Genomic DNA, 21,324 nt, shown 5'->3' with positions numbered 1-21,324 from the left:
TTGGTGGGCGGGGCCTCGGGTGGGAGGCGGTGCCTAAGCCTCAGCGAAACTGCTCTCAGGTGAGCCCGGCTGCGCGGCGTCTTCCGTCTTCGGGTTCTTGGCATTGGCAAGAATGGGGCGGGGACGGGGGCACTGGTGCGCCCCAGCAGCTCTGAGTTTCTCTCCCAATTTGGGTCGGAGCTGAGGTTTCCCAAGGGAGACCCCGACATGGGACCCCTGAGCCCTTCTATTCCAGAGCTACTTGTCTGGGGGGCCTCGGTAGGGCTTGGGGACCTGCACGCCCCCGTGAAATTTTGGGTAAAACTTAGCAGTTTGTGCCTGTGATGTGTTCCTGGGGTGCCCAGACCCAACAGAGGTAGAAATCAAGTCGTCCCGTCACCAAAGAGACGCAGGTGCCCAGAGAAGACCATGAGTTGTTGAAGGTCATCCAACTCTGCCCAGGCCTTGACCGTCAATGCCTGGTGGGCCTCGACCCCGCAGCTCCAGGAGAACCCCAACATGGAGCACTCACTGGTCCCGCTTGACCATATGCTCCCACCCAATGCCCCTCCCTCCCCAGAAGTTAATAGGAGCCTGAGGCCCACTTTTCAGCCTGATTGCAATGAGAGAGGCATCTACGTGGCCAGACCACCCCCACCCCCACCCCACCCCCCAGGTCACACCACTGTGGCAACTTCAGTTTAGGATCGCTTGGGGGCAGGTGTCGGAACTGGGAACTAATGTGTTATAAGGCCTGGCTGGGCACTCACTGGTGGGCCTGCAAGCCAGACGACTTGAGGGGGAGCGAGGTTTTCGTGGTGGGGAGCTTAGGAAGGGGGTCCCCGAGGACACTGGGAGGGGTGGAAGCAGGAGGGGGCATCCTTATCTTTTTGCCCTCCCCAGCCATCAGCCCCCCTCCCCCACCCATGACGGGAACTAGGAGTCCAAAGTCTGCGCCAAGGTCAAAAAATTGATTGTTTTGCAGGGAGGGGACAGGAGTGAGACTGTGGAGGGATTTGCAGAGGAGGGCACAGCCCCTCGTCCTCTAGCCTGGGCTGGGGGTTCCTATCTGGAAGGCTGGACTGAGGCCAGGACTGTGCCCCCACCCTTTCAGAGGGAGAAGAACGGCTTGGGCTCAGGCTGCCTGCCAGGGCTGATAAGGGGCCCTCTTGGGGTTCCCACAAACGGTTTATCACTGTGGGGGGAACAGCCTGCAGGGCTCAGGAGGGGGCACGAGCATGGAGCGACTTTGGGGTCTACTTCAGAGAACGGTAAGACCAAGTGGGGTTGGGGGGACCCTTTAGGCCTTCTCTCTGGGTCCTTCAGCCCCCTACCAAACCCCAAGGCTGGCGCCTCCCCTTCCCACCTCCGTCTCTCCCCTCCAGCTTGCCTCTCAGGACCCTTTCTCTTGCCTGGTTCTCCTCTGGCACTCCAGAGTCACTGTTGTGCCCAGATCCTGCCCCATCCCCCATGCCTCTTTCCCCAGTCTCATGCCCACCGTGCCCCCTGCAGCAAAGGTTGTCCCCACGACCCTCTCAGACCATCTACAAGCGTGTGGAGGGCACCCAGCAGTGGCACCTGGAGGAGGAAGAGGAAGACAGGGAGGAGGGGGCTGAGCCAGCAGCCCACTTCTGCCCCATGGAGCTGAGGGGCCCTGACCTGGGCTCTCGAGCAGGGAGGCAAAACCTCGGACTCTGGGCAACAACAGGACGAAGGGCTGCCCCCTACCTGGTCCTGACAGCCCTGCTGATCTTCACTGGGGGTGAGAGTCTTCCCGCCCCCACCAGTGAAAGGCCTGGGTTGGGGGGATTTATGGAGTCCAGGGTGGAGCACAAGGAGAATCTCCATCTTGCCATCCCTCAGCTTTCCTTCTGGGCTATGTGGCCTTCCGAGGGTCCTGCCAGGCATGTGGGGATGACGTGTTGGTGGTCAGTGAGGACATAAACTATGAGCCGGGCCCGGACTCCCACCAGGGCACATTGTACTGGAGCGACCTCCAGGCCATGTTCCTGCGGCTCCTGGGGGAGGGGCACCTGGAGGACACCATCAGGTAAGGATCAGCCTGCCCCCTTCCCGGCCCTTGCAAATCCTCATCCACTCACTTGGACTCAGAGTCCTTTCCTCTCCTCCCAGGAACCTGATGTGGGGTCCCTTCTGAGTCCTTCCATTGCCTCCCTGGCCTCCCTGTTTGATGGTCCTGGGAAGGATGTCAGGCATTTGGAGCTGAGGGGAGGGAGGGTGTTCCAGAGATAAGACAGCAGAGGGCTTGGGGTCTGAACGTGGCACTTGGGAGATGCGGGAGCTGACTGTCTGAGTGAGAGCAGAGGGGTCCAGTATCCAGACAGGAGGCGGGATGGATCCAGAAAAGTCCTGAATGCCACATCACGGAGCTTGGATTTTGACCTGCGACTGTGGTGAGCTTGGGGGGGTGGGGAGGCACTGAGAAGGGACATTTTAAGGAATCAGAAAAAAAACAAGCAAGCAAATGCATTTGTGAGCACAGACCATCCCCCTCCATCTGCATTATGAGAGATGCCAGCCAGACACAGACCTGCAGGCCCGGAGCCTGGAGCATAGCACAAGCAGGTCGGGGTTTCTCCTGTTTTGCTGAGGTCACTTTCCCCATTGGGAAGGAGCTGCCCAGGTAGGTCCAGAGAAGAGGTGGGGCCACCAGTAGCCCTCTCTTGGGTCAGGAATAGTGTTTCAGTGGATTCTCCTGGGTTTTCTAAGTAGAAGGTCACATAAGCTATAGACAGTGAGAGATACGTAGCTTTTTTCTCAATGCTTAGACACTTTATGTCATTTTCATTGCTTTATTTTATTAGAGAGGACATGAATTTTAAAAAAATGTAAAAGGTAATGATGACAGCAGATAGGCCTATCTCCTGACTTGCATAGGAATGTTTTTATGCAGCTTTGTTATTGAATGTGAACTTTGCTATAGACTGGATAGCTTTTTATAAATGAATCAAGGAAGTTTCCTTCTCCTCCACCTCCTCTTCCTCCCCTCCTCCTCCTCCTCCTTCTTCTTCTTTTAATGATCAGGAAAGGAGGGACAGGTTTGGATTTTTTTTTTCAAATATTTTTCCAGAATATACTGAAATGATTTTTCTGCTTTAATTTGTGTCTGTATGTTTTCAGTTTATGTTTCTGTAGTAACTGGTATTGATAGATTTTCTTGTCTTCATGGGATCAATTCGAAACTTGATCGAGGCGTATTATTACTCTTTGGCTACACTGCTGGGTCCACCTTGCCCAAAGACCTTACATTCATGGCATCAACAGCATGCAGCCCTTCTTATTTTCTTGAGCAACACTCGGTCGTCTGGGTACAGGCTGAGCAGGTGGATGGTTTGTCAGGTCCCACGGTGAGGTGTGGCACTGGGGATGCCATCAGAGGGCAGGGAGGCAAGAGGGTGATGGTGAAGGGGAGTGAGCAGTGAAGTGATGCACGACTCCAGGGTGGATGGAGAAGGAAGGAATGGAACTGTCTGGAGCACTCAGTGTGGTTGAAGAGCAGGCGTAGTGGGGGGTCAAGAAGCAAGCTGGAACCTGGAAAGATCTAGTCAGAGAGTGGGATATTGGGACTTTTAAGATTTATCTGATCAACTGTGTCCTATTTATCTGGATGTGTCCAGTACCTAGCACAGTGCCTGGCATTTAGCTGGTGTTCAGTAAATCCCCAGTGGATAAAGATTCCGGAGATGGAATTCTGGGTAACGCCAAGACCAGTGGGGGTGTGGTGAGGGAAGTGAGCAGCTGGACTCAGTGACACTGATGAGGTCATTCATTCATTTATCCACCAAATACCTTTGAGCACCTACTATGTGGCAGGTGCTTGGCTAAGTAGGTGGGGGCGATAGGGCAGAGAACAAAAGTCTGGGCCTTGTCCTTATGGAGCTTACAGTCTATGGGGGGAAATCAATACTGAACTAATAATCACTTTCACGACACATATTTATTACTAGGATCGCTGTTTTGAAGGAAAAGTAAAGGATGTGGGGAATGAGTATAACGAGGGGGACCTGACTTAGAATGGGGGCCAGGGAAGGCTGCCTTGAGGAAGTGATGAGCTGAAGCCCTAGGGGTGAGTCATTCACCAGGCAAAGAGAAGGTGGAAAAGCATTTCAGGTCAGAGAACAGCAAGGGCAAATGGTCTGGGGTGGGAAATGGTGGCCTACTGGAGGAAGTGAAGGAAGGTCCATGTGGTTGTCTGAAGGAGAGCAGAGGGGTCCAGTATCCAGACAGGCAGTGGAACAGACCCAGAGAAGTCTCGAATGCCACATGATGGAGCTTGGATTTTGACCCATGACCCCGGGGAGCTGCAGTGACAAGGTGGATATGGCCGGGGCCATAAAAGGGCTTAATGGCTACACAAACTGCTTTGGATGTTATTCTGAGAGGGAAGAGAGAAATGAAGAATTTAAAACACTAGAGAATCATGATCAGATGTAGGGGGAGGGGTTTGTTTTGTTTTGTTTTTTAAGGTCGGTGCAAAGACCAGAGTTTATGATACTCCTGACGCAGTGGTTCAGTGTCTCAGTGAAGGGCTTTTTTTGGTTTGGTTTGGTTTTTTAAAGATTTTATTTTTAAGTTATCTCCACACCCAAAGTGGGGCTCAAACTTACAACCCTGAGATCAGGAGTCACATGCTCCACTGACTGAGCCAGCCAGCCCCCCCCACCAAGGGCTTTTTTATTTAATTTCCCTCCCTAGCCCTGAGCACTCTTTTCCATCCCCTCCCCCAGAAGCACCTCATCTGATGTTTGATGTGTGCCTTTAAATTCACACGTGGCTTTGCCATATATATAATGTTTTATGTGCATATGTAGATTTTTCAAAAACATTAATGTTTGTATAAAATCCTCTGTTCATTATTTTAAAAGTTAAGCCATATGGAAAAATATAAAGTGGAAAGTGTAAAAAAAAAGAAAAGAAATCCAAGATGTATTACTCAGATATAGCTATCTTTAGTGTGTGTTTTTAATTTTGATAAACTTTTTTTTTTTAACTTAACACAATGTTTTCAAGGTCTGTCTGTATTGCAGTGTGTACATCAGATTTATTGTCAGGCACAGGAATCCACAGTGTGCATCATCCATTTTACGAACACCCTGACAGATGCAGTTTCTTTTTTTTTTTTTAAGATTTTATTTATTTATTTTTAAAGATTTTATTTATTTATTTATTTGAGAGAGAGAGGGAGAGCATGAGCATGGGCATGGGCAGAGAGGGAAAAGCAGACTCCCCGCTGAGCAGGGAGCTCGAGGGGAGGCTCAATCCCAGGACCCCAGGACCCCAGGATCATGACCTGAGCCAAAGGCAGCAGCTTAACGGACTGAGCCACCCAGGCGCCCGGACAGGTGCAGTTTCAAACAAATGCTCGCTTTCCTGGATCGGGATGGGAGAGGACTGCAGGAACGGTACTGAGAAAGCCACAGCGACCATGGAGTCCTGGGGTGCAGGGGTCTTCTTGAGAGCTGAGGGGTGGAGGCTGAGACTAAGGCGCACCCTGCACGTGGATTTTGAAGTGGCAGCACAGAGTGAGGGGACCATGGTGTGGAGAGGAAAATGCTAAGCCAGATGCCAAAGTCCTTGATGAAGGTGGACAAGTGACAACCTGGCCGGAAGAGGGGTAGAGGAGGGGAGAGCTGGATGGCAAAGGCTTCAGCGGAAGCAAGGTTTACTGGAGGAGAAATGGGCAGAAATTCCAACAGTGGAGCCGGGAGCCTGCCTCGGCTCCAAGCCCAGGTAGTATGAGAACCTGAGTTCTTTCCTGAGCTCGAGACCCCATAGGAGACCCGGCCTCTCAAGGGACAGCTTGGGGTATTCAATGAGGCTGTGGAGGAGGGAGGAGTCTGCCTTGGAGAGGGCCCAAGTGAAGCCTATTGGCAGGGAGGTCATGTGGGGGCAGCCTGTGGCGGGGTGAGATGGAAGAACAGGGGGAGCTCAGGGTACAACAGGCTCAGTTAGGTGGTGACTATGGAAGAAGACAGGGTGAGGTCTCCAAGACAAGGGACCCCGCGATCATATCAGTAACCATAGTGTAAGATGTCTCCGTGAGGCGCAGCTGGAGGACAGGGGAGATGGCAGGGCCGCCTCTGCCCACTTAGTCCTTTGGAAGAAAAGCGTTTCCATGCGTGGGGCAGAGCACAGGCCTGTGTGCGTGTGTGTGTGTGTGTGTGCACGGGCAGTCGATAGATTGGTGAGTTTGGCCTGGGCCAGGAAAAACCTAAGGGATGGTGGGCACGACACCACGCTATCGGAAACTAAGGCTTTAAGCAGAAGGAGGCGGCCTTAGTGACAGCCCGGGTGGTGACTGGATGGATGGCGATGGCAGGGGTCAGGGAGAGACTTAGGAGCCCCTCACCGTCCAGGGCCCAGGGCGACCCCCCCCCTTTCCTCCAGGCGCCCAGAAGTCCCTCTCCCCTTCCGCGCCCCAATCCCACCTCTTCCCGTTCAGGCAAACCAGCCTTCGGAAGAGGATGGCTGGCTCAGCCGGGATGGCCGCTCTGGCTCAGGACGTCCGGGGGGCGCTCTCGAGCCAAAAGCTGGACCACGTGTGGATGGACACGCACTACGTGGGGCTGCAGTTTCCGGACCCGTGAGTGCGCGGGGGGCGCGCGGGGGGCGCGCGGGGGGCGCGCGGGGGGCGCGCGGGGGGCGCGCGGGGGGCGCGCGGGGGGCGCTCACCACCTCTGCTCCTCAGGGCTCATCCCAATACCCTGCACTGGGTCGGTGAGGCTGGGAAGCTCGGGGAGCCCCTGCCGCTGGAAGACCACGACGTCTACTGTCCCTACAGTGCCACGGGCAACGCCACGGTGAGCGCCCCCTGTCCCACCCCCAGGACAGGGGCAGCGAGCGCCCTTTCGCGGGTGGCGGAGGAGGGACCCGGAGAGCACGCCTCACCGTCCTCCCCATCCCCAGGGAGAGCTGGTGTACGCCCACTACGGGCGGCCGGAGGACCTGCAGGACCTGCGGGCCCGGGGCGTGGAGCCGGCGGGGCGCCTCCTGCTGGTGCGCTTGGGGGAGATCAGCTTCGCCCAAAAGGTGAGGGTCCCTGGATGGGGGGGTGGCGTGGAACCGGGAGGGTGCGGGGCCGGGGGACGCGAAGATAGGATAGCGGCAGATGGGAAGCGTCTAGGAGGCTGTCGGAGAGAGAAAAGAAAGAACCAAGCGGGTCGTAAGAAAATGCTGGCGGGAAACAAAATCGGGAGGTTGGCATGGGGGACGAACACGGAGGAATGCAGAGGCCACTGGGGTTTGAGGGATGCCAAGGCACTGGGGGAAGGCGGGAAGATGCGGGTCAGGTGGTGCCCACAGCCTCACTGTGGCTCCATGAAACCGGAGTGGAAGCAGTGCGACTTCACTTTTCCTTGCTTCTCCTGCCCTTACAAATCGGTTTTCTCTGGGAGAAGGAGTCCGTTAGCCACTTCCCTTCCCCAGGTGGCCAGTGCCCAGGACTTTGGGGCCCGAGGAGTGCTCATATACCCTGATCCAGCAGACTTCTCCCAGGATCCACACAAGCCCGGCCTGTCCAGCCACAGAGCTGTGTATGGACATGTGAGTCTGGGGGCAGCCAGCAGTAGATTCTTGGGGTCTGGACCTCCTTGTCTGGGATGGGGCCGGTAGGCTAGTCTTCGGAGCCCAGCTCACAGCTTCGGTGTGGACACCCGTTTCCTCACAGGTGCACCTGGGAACTGGGGACCCCTACACGCCTGGCTTCCCTTCCTTTAATCAAACCCAGTTCCCTCCAGTCCAGTCCTCCGGCCTCCCTAACATCCCCGCCCAGCCCATCAGTGCGGACATTGCCTCCCTCCTGCTGAGGTGAGGGGCCTGTGGGGGCCAGGAGGGGAGGAGGAAGGGAGGTGTAGCTAGCCTGTAAAGTGCTTTTGGGTGCACTAGAAAAAGATGGATCTTCTGAGTGGGCCCAGCCTCACTTTGAGGACGACACAACCTGCACAACTGTCCAAGGCAGCAGGCAGAGTGCAGAAGTAGAGCTGGAGCCAGAAGGTGGGAGGGAAAGAGCAAAGAGGGATCTCTGGGCTCTTCTATAGCTTGGGCCTCTGTGCCACTTCCGACCCTTTCTGCCCCACCTCTCTCCAGGAAGCTCCAAGGCCCTGTGGCTCCCCAGGAATGGCAGGGGCGCCTCCCAGGCTCCCCTTATCGCCTGGGCCCTGGGCCAGGCTTGCACCTCGGGGTCAACAACCACAGGGTCTCCACCCCCATCAGCAACATCTTTGGCTGCATCGAGGGCCGCTCAGAGCCAGGTGTGCCAGCTTGCCCAGCGTCACCCGCAGCCGGCAGGAGGGGAGTCGCCACTCATGAACCCTGGCTAGAGATGGGGCTGGAGCAGGAGGCCCAGGGGAGTGGGCAAGAGTGGTGCCCAGTGGAGGGGGTGGCAGGGCTGAGCAGGGAGGGAGGCTGGCAAGTTGAGGCTGATCTGGGACTGAGGGGGGATGGCAGTGAGTAGATCCCATGGTCAAATCTGTCCAGAGACAGGATGGGTAGTTTGGCACAGTAGTGAGTTCCCTAGCACTGGAGGTGAGCAAGCATGAGTTGGGTGATATAGCATGAACGGGAGTTCTGATGAGATAGATGAACCTTTCAAGCCTAAGTAGACACGGATGGCAGTGGGCAATCAAAGTGGGTTCTTGAGCCGAAGAGTGTGGTACCTACAAGCCCTGAGGGAGAGATGCAGGGGGGCCGTGATGCAGCTCAGAGGAGAATGCTGGAGAAGGGGTGGGGGTGGATTAGAGAGAAGCATGAAGGAGGAAAGCCTGTCAGGACTTGTGAGGGACATGGCTGACCAGGGAGGTGATGGAATCCAGCATGAGGCCAGGCACCCCGCTGAAGGAGCAGGCCATCCAGGCAGGGCCGAGGGGAAGGGGGCACTCTCCTGAAGGACAGCAAGGATCGCAGGGCTGGGGCTGCAGAGATGTGAGGGGCTGGAAGGTGGAGAGTGGTGGGGGCGGGGCTGGGAAATGGAGGCAAGGCCCCTCGAGCACGCAGCCTCCCAGGTAGTCTCTGGGTATTGCCAGTGTACAAACATGGACCCCAAGAGCCTCCCCTCCCGCAGATCACTATGTTGTCATCGGGGCCCAGAGGGATGCGTGGGGCCCAGGAGCGGCCAAGTCCGCTGTGGGGACGGCCATACTGCTGGAGCTGGCGCGGACCTTTTCCTCCATGGTGAGCAATGGTAAGGTCAGGGCCTGGGCTGGGCAGCTGGGGCTGTGGCCTGAGGCAGCACAGGGCAGAGAGGCAGTCAAGAGCACAGGCTAGAGGGCGGCCACGCAGACCTGGGCTCCAACCCTGGCTTCCTCACGTCCCAGCCGCATGGCCCCGGGCAGGTCGCTTTACCTCTGTTTCCTCATCCAAATATGAGAGTAGAGTTGGCCCTCGAGCAGCGCCAGGGTTAGGGGAGCCGACTTCTCCGCTCGGTTGAAAATCTGCATGTAGGGGGCGCCTGGGTGGCTCAGTCGGTTAAGCGACTGCCTTCGGCTCAGGTCATGATCCTGGAGTCCCGGGATCGAGTCCCGCGTCGGGCTCCCTGCTCAGTGGAGAGCCTGCTTCTGCCTCTCTCTCTGCCTGTCTCTCTGCCCACTTGTGCTTTCTCTCTGTGTGTCAAATAAATAAATAAAATCTTTAAAAAAAAAAAAAAGAAAAGAAAATCTGCATGTAAGTGGACCCAAGCAGTTCAAACTCATGTTCAAGGGTCAGCTGCAGTCATAGTCCTTGGTCTGAGTGAAGCATTAAGCAGGAGACTCCATGTGAAAGCAAGCTCCACACTGTGATAGTGGAGTCGGGGCAGACCGGCTGAGGCGGGCTGGGCAGGGGGCTTGGCGGGAAGGATGGAGGGAGCCCAGGGCCGCAGGACAGGAGAAGACAAAGATGGGTCTTTGCTTGGCCTCCAGAGGGGCCCGTCCTCCTGACCCGCTCTGCTTCCAGGCTTCCAGCCCCGAAGGAGTCTTCTCTTCATCAGCTGGGACGGAGGTGACTTTGGGAGTGTGGGCTCCACAGAGTGGCTGGAGGTAATGTGGGGTCCAGGGCAGGGAGTCAGGCAGTGGGAAGAGGTGGGGGGTTAAACTCCACGCCCCTCACCCCCAGGGTTACCTCAGCGTGCTGCACCTCAAAGCCGTGGTCTACGTGAGCCTGGACAATGCAGTGCTGGGTGAGTGGGGGCGGGGCCACCCACTGGGGCCCCTCTGGTGCACCTGGCCGCGGGGCCCAGCCTTGAGTCTGGCATCCCTTCTCCTCCCCCTCTGCAGGAGACGACAAGTTCCATGCCAAGACCAGCCCCCTTCTGATCAGCCTCATAGAGAACATCCTGAAGCAGGCAAGAGGCTGGCCAGGAGCCGGGGATGAAGGGAAGCTGGTGGCGGCCAGAGCCTGACCGGTGCCCCCTACCCTGCCCCCCAGGTGGACTCTCCTAACCGCAGTGGGCAGACCCTCTATGAGCAGGTGGTGTTCAACAATCACAGCTGGGATGCTGAAGTGTAAGTTGGGGCCAGGAGGGAGGGAGGGAGGCAGGGAGGACAGCTGTGGGGGGAGCCCCAACCCACAGAGCCCTCCCACCTGCCCACTCCCAGGATCCGGCCACTGCCCATGGACAGCAGTGCCTACTCCTTCACGGCCTTTGCGGGGGTCCCTGCCGTTGAGTTCTCCTTCTTGGAGGTGAGACTTCCTGGCCCTGCCCCAGAGCAGCAGCCCCTCTGCCTGTCTGCACTGTGCCCCTGCGCCAGCCCACGCCCTGTCCCGGCAGGATGGCCAGGCGTACCCGTTCCTGCACACGAAGGACGACACATACGAGAACCTACACAGGGTGCTGCGGGGCCGCCTGCCCGCCGTGGCCCAGGCTGTGGCCCAGCTCGCTGGGCAGCTCCTCATCCGGCTCAGCCACGATCACCTGCTGCCTCTGGACTTCGGCCGCTATGGGGACGTGGTCCTCAGGCACATCGGCAGCCTCAACGAGTTCTCTGGGGACCTGAAGGTCCAAGATACCAACCCTGCTCCTGGCTCCTGGGGGTGGGGGGAGCTATATCCCCTCAAAGTGTTGCCCAGTCCAGAGGTCGGGCCCCTCCTCCCCACAGTCCTTAGGGTCTAGTCCCCTCTGGCAACCTGGCCCCTCGACTCCTGCCTTAGGACCCAGCTGGTACCCTCCCAACCGCCCAGGTCTTCTCCCCTCTCCCAGCATCCCGTCCCCTTATAGCCCCTCCTCCTGCCAGCCCTGGGGTCCCAGCCTAGGCCGGGGTCCTGGCCCCTGTGTCCGGCCCCAGCCTGCATCTCCACCCCCAGGCCCGCGGGCTGACCCTCCAGTGGGTGTACTCGGCGCGGGGGGACTATATCCGGGCGGCGGAGAAGCTGCGAAAGGAGATCTACAGCTCGGAGGAGAGCGATGAGAGGCTGATGCGCATGTACAACGTGCGCATCATGCGGGTGAGGCCCCGCCCCCGCCCCGCCCCCCCGCGCCCCCTACCCCGCGTCTCCCGGTGGCTGGGTGGCTGGAGTCGACAGGCCTGTCCTGCGCGCTGTCCCCGGTCTCCGCCTTTACTTCGTCCCTGTCCTCCGGCCCCCAGTCCTGGGCTCAGCGCTCACACACCGGCCAGGCTGGAGCGACCACTGAGACAGGCCCCGCAAAGTGATAAAACTGACAGGGAGGGCTGGCTGCTGGGCCGTCCGTTTGGCGGATCACGTGGCAGAACTGGGAACCCCCCCGCCCTCCAAACACACACCCAGCCCTCCACTGCCTACTCACCCATCTGGAGGGAAAAAGCATGTACACGATTGTCCACAGTACAAGAGGCCCAAGCTTATGGCCCAGGAGGGGCAAAGGCTTAAGAAATTCAGAGCAAGGAGAGCTCTCTTCCTTGTGGTAATAAGGTGGGTGAAACCCAGAGAAGCTGCCTGGGGGAGGTGTCACATAAAGTTATACAAGACCTTAGTCCTTGGCCCATTCCTCCTGCTTAGTTTTGAATACTTTGCAACCCACACTCCATCTCCTGTTCCAACACCTCCACTTCCTTCCATTTCTTTACTCCAAGAACTCCACCTGGCCACTGATTTTGGGAAATGGGATAAGTAGGGACTGTGAGCGTGGGGATAAGTCTACAGAGCGAAATTAGAAACAGGATCATCCTCTGTGAGTGTAGGGTGGACAGGGAACCCATAGTGTATGCACGACCATGGTTTTGGAACATGTCTGCCCCCTTTTTTTTCCTCTTTGAGTCCCTGCCTCTTTCCCTTGGCATCGCTCATTCCTTCTTTCTGTTCACAAACCCACCCCTCTTGCTCTTTCATCCTTGCTCCTTTCTCCTGATCCCCCTCATTCTCCTCTCTCTGCAGTTTCCTCTTCCTCCCCCACTTCCTGATCTCTCCACCTCTCCTTCCCTTTGTCCCCTCCACTGAGACATCAGTGATCCTGCAGGTGAGACAAGAGGTTGGTCCTGGTTCATTCTCATTCACAGATCTTGCTTTAACCCCTGCTATCCCAGACTCCAGGAACACAAAAATATAATCCCCTCACCCAACCCCCTAAGTTGCCACATGCCTCCCTCCCCCCCCCCCCCCCCACCCCCAGGGAATAAAGGGCATCTGTGCATAAGGGGCATGATTCAGACTCAGGGCTGGAGAGTAAAAAATTCCAGACTTCAGAACCAGCCCACAGAGCTGGGCCAGACCCAGGGAACTTTGTGGCTCTAGACCAGGGGTTGGTAAACGATTGCCAGTGGGCCAAACTTGGCCTGCTGCCTGTTTCTGCGAATGAAGTTTTATGGAAACACAGCCATGCTCATTGATTTTCATATTGTCTATGGCTGCTTTTGGGCCAGCTACGGCGGCCAAGTTGTGTTTGCAACAGAAACAATATGGCCCACAAAGACAAAAATATTTACTACTTGGCTTTTTGCAGAAAAAGTTTGCTAACCCCAGCTTTAGACTATGATGTTGGTCTTGAAAAATGGACAGAACTTGGGTTGGTGCAAAGAAAAGACATTTCAGAGTGGAGAGACCCAGATAAGGGTGTGGTGGGGAAGTAGGCCTGGCTGTCCTTGGGAGTAGGGTGTGACCAGCAGAGCCAGAGCAGAAGCCTGGGGAGAAGCAGAGGGGAGAGGGGCACCAAACAGTGGGCTAGAGATCACCTATGGGGAGCCCTGAATGCCAGGATGAGAAGTTTGGATTTTTAGAGTCTGGGCATCAAGGAAATTAGGAAGGTGGTTGAGCAGGGTAGTGATGTGAGCGAAGTGGAGTTTTAGGAAGGATTTGGCCAGATTGTAAATGGTGAAGAGGGAATTGAAGTTAGCGAAGACCGAGCTCTGGATGAGAGTGGCAGGTGGTAGTAGAGGCCACCTGTGGGTGAGGGGACTGGAATGAAGGAAAATGGACAGACAGGGTGTTGAGGGAAAGAGGGGGAGGAAAACCATAGCAGCTGCCATTTACCAAGGGCTGTGTGTGAGGCTGGTAAGGTGCCCTCTTACCCAGTGGGGAGGTCAGAAGGGTGGAGGGCAGGATTCCAGTGGATGATTTGTCAAGTAGGCTTGGCAGTTATCCCCACGAGGTCCTGACTGCAGCCAGGGACATGGATGAGCCCTTGGAGTGAAAGATGGAGAGATTCCGATGTTGCTGGGGAGGCACCCACACAACGGTCATTAAAAAGTTCCCCAAGTGATTCTAATACACAGCCAGGCTTGAAAACAACTGGAGTGTAGGTGAGGAGAACAGAGGGTGGAGGTTGAGCCTTGGGCCTGCCCAAAGGTGGGAGCAGAAGGAACCACAGAGGGTGGAAGAAAGGTGGGAGAATCGGGCTAGTAGAGTTGCCATCTCAGGAAAGATGAACAGCATCTGAGTTATGCAGGGAGGACAGAGAGTCAGGCGCTTCATTAGGACTGACCGGTCCCTTTGACCTTTGACTCTGGGCTGTGGACATTGGTGGTGGTGAGGGGGAATGCGTGGGGTGTAGGAAAGTGAGGAACAGCAGGACCATAGACTGTCCTTTGAGGCTTCAGCCGAGTAAGTGACTAGGCGAAGAGGGAAGACTGGGGAGACGTGGTTGCAGGCTTGGAGGCTCAAAGCTTAGAAAGAACGGGATAGAACCCAAAACACAGCAGGAGGACGCATCCTACCCAGCTGCTGGTGACGTCAAAGAATGGCCGCTCCCGATTGGGTAGCCGAAGGGAGGTGGGGCTTAAGGCAGCTGCTCTGCAATGGACGCTAGGCGCGGACTAGGTAAGGAATTGCTGTTCCGGCCCGCGCTCCCGGCAGAGCCCCGCACCCCGACCTGATTCCCTTCTTGGTGCAGGTGGAGTTCTACTTCCTGTCCCAGTACGTGTCGCCGGCCGACTCCCCGTTCCGCCACATTTTCCTGGGCCGCGGAGACCACACGCTGGGCGCGCTGCTCGACCACGTGCGGCTGCTGCGCTCGGGCGGCTCCCGAGACCCAGGGGCCGCCTCCTCCGGGGTAGCTCCGGGCCTGGGCTTCCAGGAGAGCCGCTTCCGACGCCAGCTGGCCCTTCTCACCTGGACGCTGCAGGGGGCCGCCAACGCACTTAGCGGGGATGTCTGGAACATCGATAACAACTTCTGAGGTCCGCGGGGCGGGGCGGGGGGGGGGGGGTTGGCATATGCCCGGAGCTCCTGCTCTCCCGTTAGAGTGATTTCTGGGTGATGCAGGTGCCTAGTACCAACCTGTCGTTGCTGACCGATCTCTCATAAGCCCTTCCCGTCTCTGCAAGGGGCCAGCCAAGATGCCAGCGCAGACACCCACACCCGGGCTCTGCAGTGTAGGAGTAGGTGAGCGGTGCCTTCCACAATGGGCCCGCCAGACTGTCAGCCAATCTGAGAGCACCCGCTTCCTCATCACACAGCCCCTTCCCCGTCGGGAAAGGGGTCCCCCACACCTAGTGATGTCTCTGGAAGGTTTCCTTGGTCCTGGGACGTGGCCAGCCCCCTTGGTGGGAGAAGGGCTGGAACCACAGCCTATAGCCCCAACAGGTGGTCTGTGGCGGGAGGGGCTGGGGTTTGGACCTTAATAAACCGCCTGGTGGCATCTGTTGTTTATAAACACCTTTATGCTTCTTCCTTACCCTCACTCCACCCAGTCATTCCTCCCTTGAGACGGGCCGAAGGGCCAGAGAAGATACAAGTAGGAATGCTGTCTCTCCACATCTGAGGAGGCTGCAGCCCTGGCTCTCACTCCCAGGGCAACTGCATAAATCCTAGGGCTGGGCTTTGGGCTACTCAGTCCTCTTTTGCTCCCAATATGGCATGACAGGTCCTACCCTGGTTCCAGGATGAAACTCTGCCTCTCCCCCTGCCCCCTCCTTGAGCCCCCTCTGAGCCTGACTGGGTTCTCAGGAGCCTGGACCAGGGTCAGAAACCTCCTCAACTATTTGCTTCTCTGACATACTGTTCAGAACAAATTTCCCAAAGTGGTTTCTCAGCCCTTCACTTTGTCCATTTGCTCCTTGTAGCACACAGACTAATGGTCTGGAAAAAGATGTTCACGTCCTAATCCCCGAAACCTGTGAGTGAATGTTACCTTACACAACAAAAAGGACTTTGTGGATGTGATTAAATTGAGGATCTTGAGATGGGGAGTGTTTTGAGCTGAAATATACCCCCCCCCAAATCCATATGTTGAAGCCTGACCCCCAGTACCTCAGTCTGTATCTGGAGATCAGGCCTTAAGTTCAGGTGAGGCCATTAGGGTGAGCCTAATCCAATCTGATTAGTGTCCTTCTAAGAAAAATTGACACAAGGGAGTCTGGATGGCTCAGTCAGTTAGATGTCGGACTCTTGACCTCAGCCCAGGTCTTGATCACAGGATCGTGAGTTCAAGCCCTACGCTGGGCTCCGCACTGGGTGTGGAGCCTACTTAAAAAATAAATAAATAGGGGTGCCTGGGTGGCTCAGTTGTTAAGCGTCTGCCTTCGGCTCAGGTCATGATCTCAGGGTCCTGGGATTGAGCTTCCCGGTGGGAAGCCTGCTTCTCCCTCTCCCACTCTCCCGGCTTGTATTCTTGCTCTCACTATGTCTCTGTCAAATAAATAAATAAAATCTTTAAAAAACAAAATAAATAAATAAATAAGTAAATGGGGGCGCCTGGGTGGCTCAGTCAGTTGAGCGTCTGCCTTCAGCTTGAGTTATGATCTCCGGGTCCTAGGTTTGAGCCCCACATCAGGCTCCCTGCTCGGCAGGGGGCCTGCTTCTCTCTCTACCTGCCTCTCCCTGCTTGTGCTCTCTCTCTCAAGTAAATAAATAAAATCTTAAAAAAAAAAAGGACAGGGTGCCTGGGTGGCTCAGTTGGTTAAGCGACTGCCTTTGACTCAGGTCATGATCCTGGAGTCCCGGGATCGAGTCCCACATCAGGCTCCCTGCTCAGCAGGGAGTCTGCTTCTCCCTCTGACCCTCCTCCCTCTCATGCTCTCTGTTTCTCATTCTCTCTGTTTCTCATTCTCTCTCTCGCAAATAAATAAAGTCTTAAAAAAAAAAAATTAAAAAAAAAAAAAAAAGGACACAGAGAGACACCAGGGATGTGTATGCAGAGGGGAGTCAAAGAGGCTTTAGGGGAAATCCAATCTGTTGACACCTTAATCTTGAACATCTAGCTTCTAGAACTGTGAGAAAATTAATTTTGGCCATTTAAGCCTCCCCCGCTTCTGTGCAGCCCTAGCAAACTAATAGGGAGATTATCCTGGACTGGGGGAGGGGGGACATGTAATCACTAGGGTCCTTTTAAAAGGAGGCAAGAGGAACAGAGGTGGGTAATGGAGATGTGACAGCAGAAGCAGAGAACAGACTGAGTCTTATCCTGTTGATTTTTGTCCCCAATCAACAAACTGCCAGTGTCACTGGCTGCCCCCCTTCCTTTCTTCTCCCTTGCCCTGAATCTGAAAAAGGGCTGGACACATACCTTTCGAGGATCCTATTCTTTTCCTGTGCCTTAGTTTCTCCTGCCTGGTTAAGTTGAGGTAATGTCAGGTAATGCCATTTCCCCCAGTCTTGGCAGGGGACCTTGGTGTTTCTGATCCACTGGAGCTGAAGTCTTTTTTTTTTTTTTTTAAAGATTTTATTTATTTATTTGAGAGAGAGAATGAGATAGAGAGAGCATGAGATGGGGGAGGGTCAGAGGGAGAAGTAGACTCCCTGCTGAGCAAGGAGCCCGATGCGGGACTCCATCCTGGGACTCCAGGATCATGACCTGAGCCGAAGGCAATCTCTTAACCAACTGAGCCACCCAGGCGCCCGAGCTGAAGTCTTAAAGGGAGAGACAAAATAAGGCAGATAAAGGGTCAAGAAGCAGAAAAGGATTCTGGGTATTGGAAGCATCTAGGCAACCCTGGCAAGAGGCTCTGATGGCTCAAGACTATGAGATGATGTCTGCAGTAGGCGGATCAAGCAGGATTTATACTTAAACTTTGTAGTTTAAGTATATCAGCTTAGGGATAGGACCCTATTTGGGGGGCTAAAGGGGCCCTTAAAAATCTGCTTGCCCAATTCCCTCATTTTAGAGGTGGAAATAGAACCTCAGAGAAGTTCAATGACTTGCTCAAGGTCACACGGTTTTCCCGGTGTGGCACCAGGACTAGAACCCAGGTCTTCCGTATCCTCACTGGGCCCCTTGACTGCCCCCTCATTCCTGGGTCCCCTGCAGCTGGGAGGAGGAACTGGAGGAAAGAAGTGGGAAGAAAGGGGCTGCTCCCTCCATTTCTCAGTTTAATTTTAAAAATTTATTTTATTCAATTTGGAAAATTAATAAATCCCTGGGTGCCTGGGGGAGGGCGGATGGGCAGGAAGAAGAGGAGGAGGAATTGAGGCGAGGCATGAGCATCAGAGTGGCTGTCTCATGTGCACGTCCAAGTCCCTGCCCCAGGAGGTGGGGGGAGGTTGAGCAGGGAGCTCAGGTCCGAAGGAACACCATGGTGAGGAGTCCTGGAGAGGGGAGAGAGGACAGCAAGCTGGTGGTGAGCAGCGCTGGGGCTCTGCTAGCCTTCCTCCTAGGCCCCCACGCCCCTGGCCACTACTGTGCTCACCCAAGATGTACGCTGCCACCAACTTCTGTCCCAGGGAGACGTGCAGGATTTGGGGCAGCTGGCTGCCAAGCTCGTCCTGGAGTGGGAGCAGCAGGAAGGCCACAGAGACTATGCCCGTCAGCAAGAAGAGGAGGAAGGAGCTGGTGGCCAGTTGTGGGGGGCGGTCTGGGAAACAAGGCTCATCAGGAGCTCCACCCCCCTCCTGCCCAGCCCAGGGTCCTCCAGGGAGGACGCTGAAGATGGGAGGTGTATTTTTATTGCCATCCAGGGGGCATACTGCAAGTGTCCCCTCCTCCCTGGAGCCTCTGTCCCCAAGGCCACAAGAGACCCTCTCCCCTCCGGTCCCTCAGCACTTTTTCTCTTCACCCTGCCTTCAGTATTGGCTCCTATGTACATGTCCATCAGGCAAGGGACTCTCTCTCCCATATGCAGCCCACAACTTGGTATGGGTTTCTTATGGAACTGAGCTGAGCTGGCACATGATGGGAAGTACTGAAGTTAGAGCTAAGGAAGAACTTTTCCCTCTAGGTAGAAGCCAGAAACCAAGGAAACTACAAAGTCTGCTTTTTTGCCTAACCTGATATAAAATCTGAACTCCTAGGAATGCTTCTCCCAAAAAGCAAAAGACGGAACCAGAAGACCCCCTCAACTCCAACTGAGCGCATCTCTAGGGTAATGCTCAAGAACTCAAGAATTCCCATCCCCCATGGGCACCTGGGTGGCTCAGTTGGTTAAGCGACTGCCTTCGGCTCAGGTCATGATCCTGGAGTCCCGGGATCGAGTCCCGCATTGGGCTCCCTGCTCAGCGAGGAGCCTCCTTCTCCCTCTGACCCTCCCCCCTCTCATGTACTCTCTCTCTCTCATTCTCGCTCTCTCAAATGAATAAATAAATCTTAAAAAAAAAAAAAAGAAAAAAAGAATTCCCATCCTCCAACTCACTCTCTGGGAAGTGTCTGGCCGTGGGTGGTGCTGTCCAGGAAGGAGGCCCTGGGTGGGGTGTTGGGTCAGGCTGTCCCTGAAGCTCAAGGGGGTAGGCTGGGGCCCTCAGAACTGAGGTGATGTCCTTGCGCCCCACCACTCGACCCTCAGCTCCCTCCTCAGACAGCTCAATGCGGAAGCGGTCCTGGATGTCATAGTGGCTGGGAATGGGGGCCACGTGGCGAATCACACTGTCCCAAAATAGGAGAGAGACCCATTGAGAGGAAGTGAGTAACAGGCAGTGATCCAAGTGGATCCAGGCCCCGCCTCCCAGGAGCCTTTCCCTTAGGGATGTAGACAGAGGTGGGGAAAAAGGTTGCCAAGAACCAGGTCTGAGCCCTATTGACTCCGGCACGGTAATTCAGACAAAGGTGGCAGCGACCCCTGGCTACCCTCCTCACTCACATGTCAATGCAGGATTGAGGTTTCACATATCCTTCTGCGTCAAACACCGTGTATTTGGCAGGTGCTGTGCACAGGACTGAGGGATAAAGGCACACACAGACCGACTATTGCTTCAGAGACAAGCTTGCCGGTGGAGGGACATTAGAGTCCCCCTTCCCTTCTACCCCAGGGCTGGACATGACTCTTCCAGTCCGCCAAGGTTGGCTGTCTGACCCCACTCATCTCACTCCTCCAGCCCACACAGCCCCGCAGCGTCCTGCCGCCAGTCCCAGATCCCTGGCATGAGGCACCCATCCCTTCACCTCGGAAGCGAAGCGCAGCTCCCGTGGGGTTATAGAGGGTCAGCAGCTGCCGGGGTCCGCTCCGCTGGTCCGCCCTGAATACTAGGTCCGGGGGGAAGACGAGGACCGGGACAAGTCCCGAAGGAGGAGGGGCGCCCCGGGACCCCCGCCCAGGAGCCCCCGGGCCCACCAGCTCCTGGTCCTGGGGCGCCCCACGGCGCATGCAGGCTGTGGACGGTGGACATAGGAGGGCAGAGCTCAGGGGACAGGGCCTGGAGTCTAGAGCTGGGGGACGACAGGGGAGAAAGGGATCGGAATGAGATCGGGGGGCAGGGCCTGCTCTGATGCTGCCGCCGCCGCGTCGGAACCCCGCTAGATGAGGCTCCCGCAGACCAGGCCCAAGCCCCCCAAACCCTTCCCTTCTCCAGCTCTGCCCGGGGTCCCTTTAGGCCCCGCCCCAAGCCCGACCTCATGGTCACGCCCACCCCATAAACCCTGCCCATAGCTGCTCCCAACCCGGGCCTTGTCTCCAGGCCCGGCTCCCGATCTCCAAAAGCCCCGCCCGCCCCACCGCAGGCCCCGCCCCTTCCGGGCGTCCCCGCTCTCCGGCCAGACCCCGCCTACCTCAGCGTCCCCCTCCGAAACCGCCCTTTCTCCAATCTCTCCAGAGACCTTTATCTGTGCCTCCGACCTCTCCCTGAGCTCGGCGAGCAGCTCCTTCGTGCCTCAGCCTCCGAACGGCCGCTCGTGCTGTGAGACTTACCTTCTGGTCACTGCACCTGCCCATCAATTTTTGGCCGGACCGAGGCTGCCATCTTCCCGAGAGACCATTTCTACACTTCCGCCGTACGGCCTCTGTCATTGGCTAGGGCGGCCTCGTTTCCGCCGTCAGTATACGCCGATTGGTGAGTTTAAAGACGTGATTGGCTTGATCCCAGTGACGTAAAACTTTACGGGCGACTCCGGCCAGAAAGCTCTGCCTTGAGTAACTCAGGGGGACCGGCGGAGGCTGGGAGCTGGGCGTTGTTCCTCCTCACTGAGACCTCCAAGTCACTAGAATCACATCCCAAAGGGAAGACCTCTCTCTCTCTTTTAATCCCAGGCTCTCCTAGAAGCAGCGATCATAGCAGTTTTCCATAGTACTAGTTGGGAGGTTGCTTCCAGTTGGACTAGGATTGAGGCAGGGAAACTGCAGGGACCCCATGAAAAAGAGCCGGGTTTTTTGTTTTGTTTTTGTTTGTTTTTAAGATTTATTAGAGAGACAGCACGAGCGGGAGGGGCAAAGGGAGAGAGACTCCTGAAGCGGACTCCCCGCTGAGCGGGGAGCCTGTTGCCGGGTGAGGCGGGGCTCTATCCCAGGACTCTGAGATCATGACCTGAGCCAAAATCAAAATCAGGCGCCCCCAAAGCCATTTTTCCCCCTTTGCTTCTTTTCCAGCTTCTATTCTTGCTAGGACCTGCACCCCCACCCCACTCTACACATGCCTCCTGATACAAAAAGCATATGTCCTCCTTGTAAGGGACAAAGAGGTAAGTAAGCCTCTTTGGAGGCTTCCAGTACAGTAGGTGATACCTAGGGAATGACCTGACAGAACCATCATGTGCCTATTCCAGACCACTGGCACTGGATATCTCCAGGCCAAGACCCCCTGGCT

The 21,324-nt window shown here is 56.1% G+C and overlaps 2 protein-coding genes across 5 annotated transcripts; one reads left to right on the top strand and one right to left on the bottom strand.

Moving 5' to 3' along the window:
* Positions 1-963: 963 nt before the first annotated feature.
* TFR2 (transferrin receptor 2) lies at positions 964-18,745 on the top strand. Of its 2 annotated transcripts, XM_034988518.1 has the most exons (19): positions 964-1,250; positions 1,492-1,741; positions 1,843-2,029; positions 6,443-6,583; positions 6,689-6,800; positions 6,907-7,029; positions 7,426-7,542; positions 7,667-7,806; positions 8,086-8,249; positions 9,059-9,178; positions 9,928-10,010; positions 10,087-10,150; positions 10,248-10,315; positions 10,399-10,475; positions 10,569-10,653; positions 10,742-10,969; positions 11,275-11,415; positions 14,273-14,558; positions 18,607-18,745. In XM_034988518.1, the coding sequence occupies exons 1-18, from the start codon at positions 1,218-1,220 to the stop codon at positions 14,555-14,557; spliced, it is 2,418 nt and encodes an 805-aa protein (XP_034844409.1). In that variant the 5' UTR covers positions 964-1,217; the 3' UTR covers position 14,558; positions 18,607-18,745. The 2 variants fall into 2 exon arrangements, with proteins under 2 accessions (XP_034844409.1, XP_034844408.1); XM_034988517.1 differs by lacking the exon at positions 18,607-18,745 and having other exon boundaries at positions 14,273-15,855.
* Positions 17,161-20,515, bottom strand: MOSPD3 (motile sperm domain containing 3). Of its 3 annotated transcripts, none has more exons than XM_034988519.1 (6): positions 20,433-20,515; positions 19,691-19,954; positions 19,389-19,464; positions 18,945-19,174; positions 18,006-18,170; positions 17,161-17,904 (listed from the first exon to the last, which is right to left on the bottom strand). In XM_034988519.1, the coding sequence occupies exons 2-6, from the start codon at positions 19,890-19,892 to the stop codon at positions 17,873-17,875; spliced, it is 705 nt and encodes a 234-aa protein (XP_034844410.1). In that variant the 5' UTR covers positions 19,893-19,954; positions 20,433-20,515; the 3' UTR covers positions 17,161-17,872. The 3 variants fall into 3 exon arrangements, with proteins under 3 accessions (XP_034844410.1, XP_034844411.1, XP_034844412.1); XM_034988520.1 differs by having other exon boundaries at positions 20,294-20,511; XM_034988521.1 differs by having other exon boundaries at positions 19,691-19,897; positions 20,433-20,503.
* Between the last annotated feature and the right edge of the window lie 809 nt (positions 20,516-21,324).

Source organism: Mirounga leonina, unplaced genomic scaffold, assembly GCF_011800145.1.
Source record: "Mirounga leonina isolate KUSES-001 unplaced genomic scaffold, KU_Mleo_1.0 Mir_454, whole genome shotgun sequence".
NCBI lineage: Eukaryota > Metazoa > Chordata > Mammalia > Carnivora > Phocidae > Mirounga > Mirounga leonina.
Note: the sequence above shows the minus strand (reverse complement) of the source record. Positions and strands in the feature narration are given on the sequence as shown.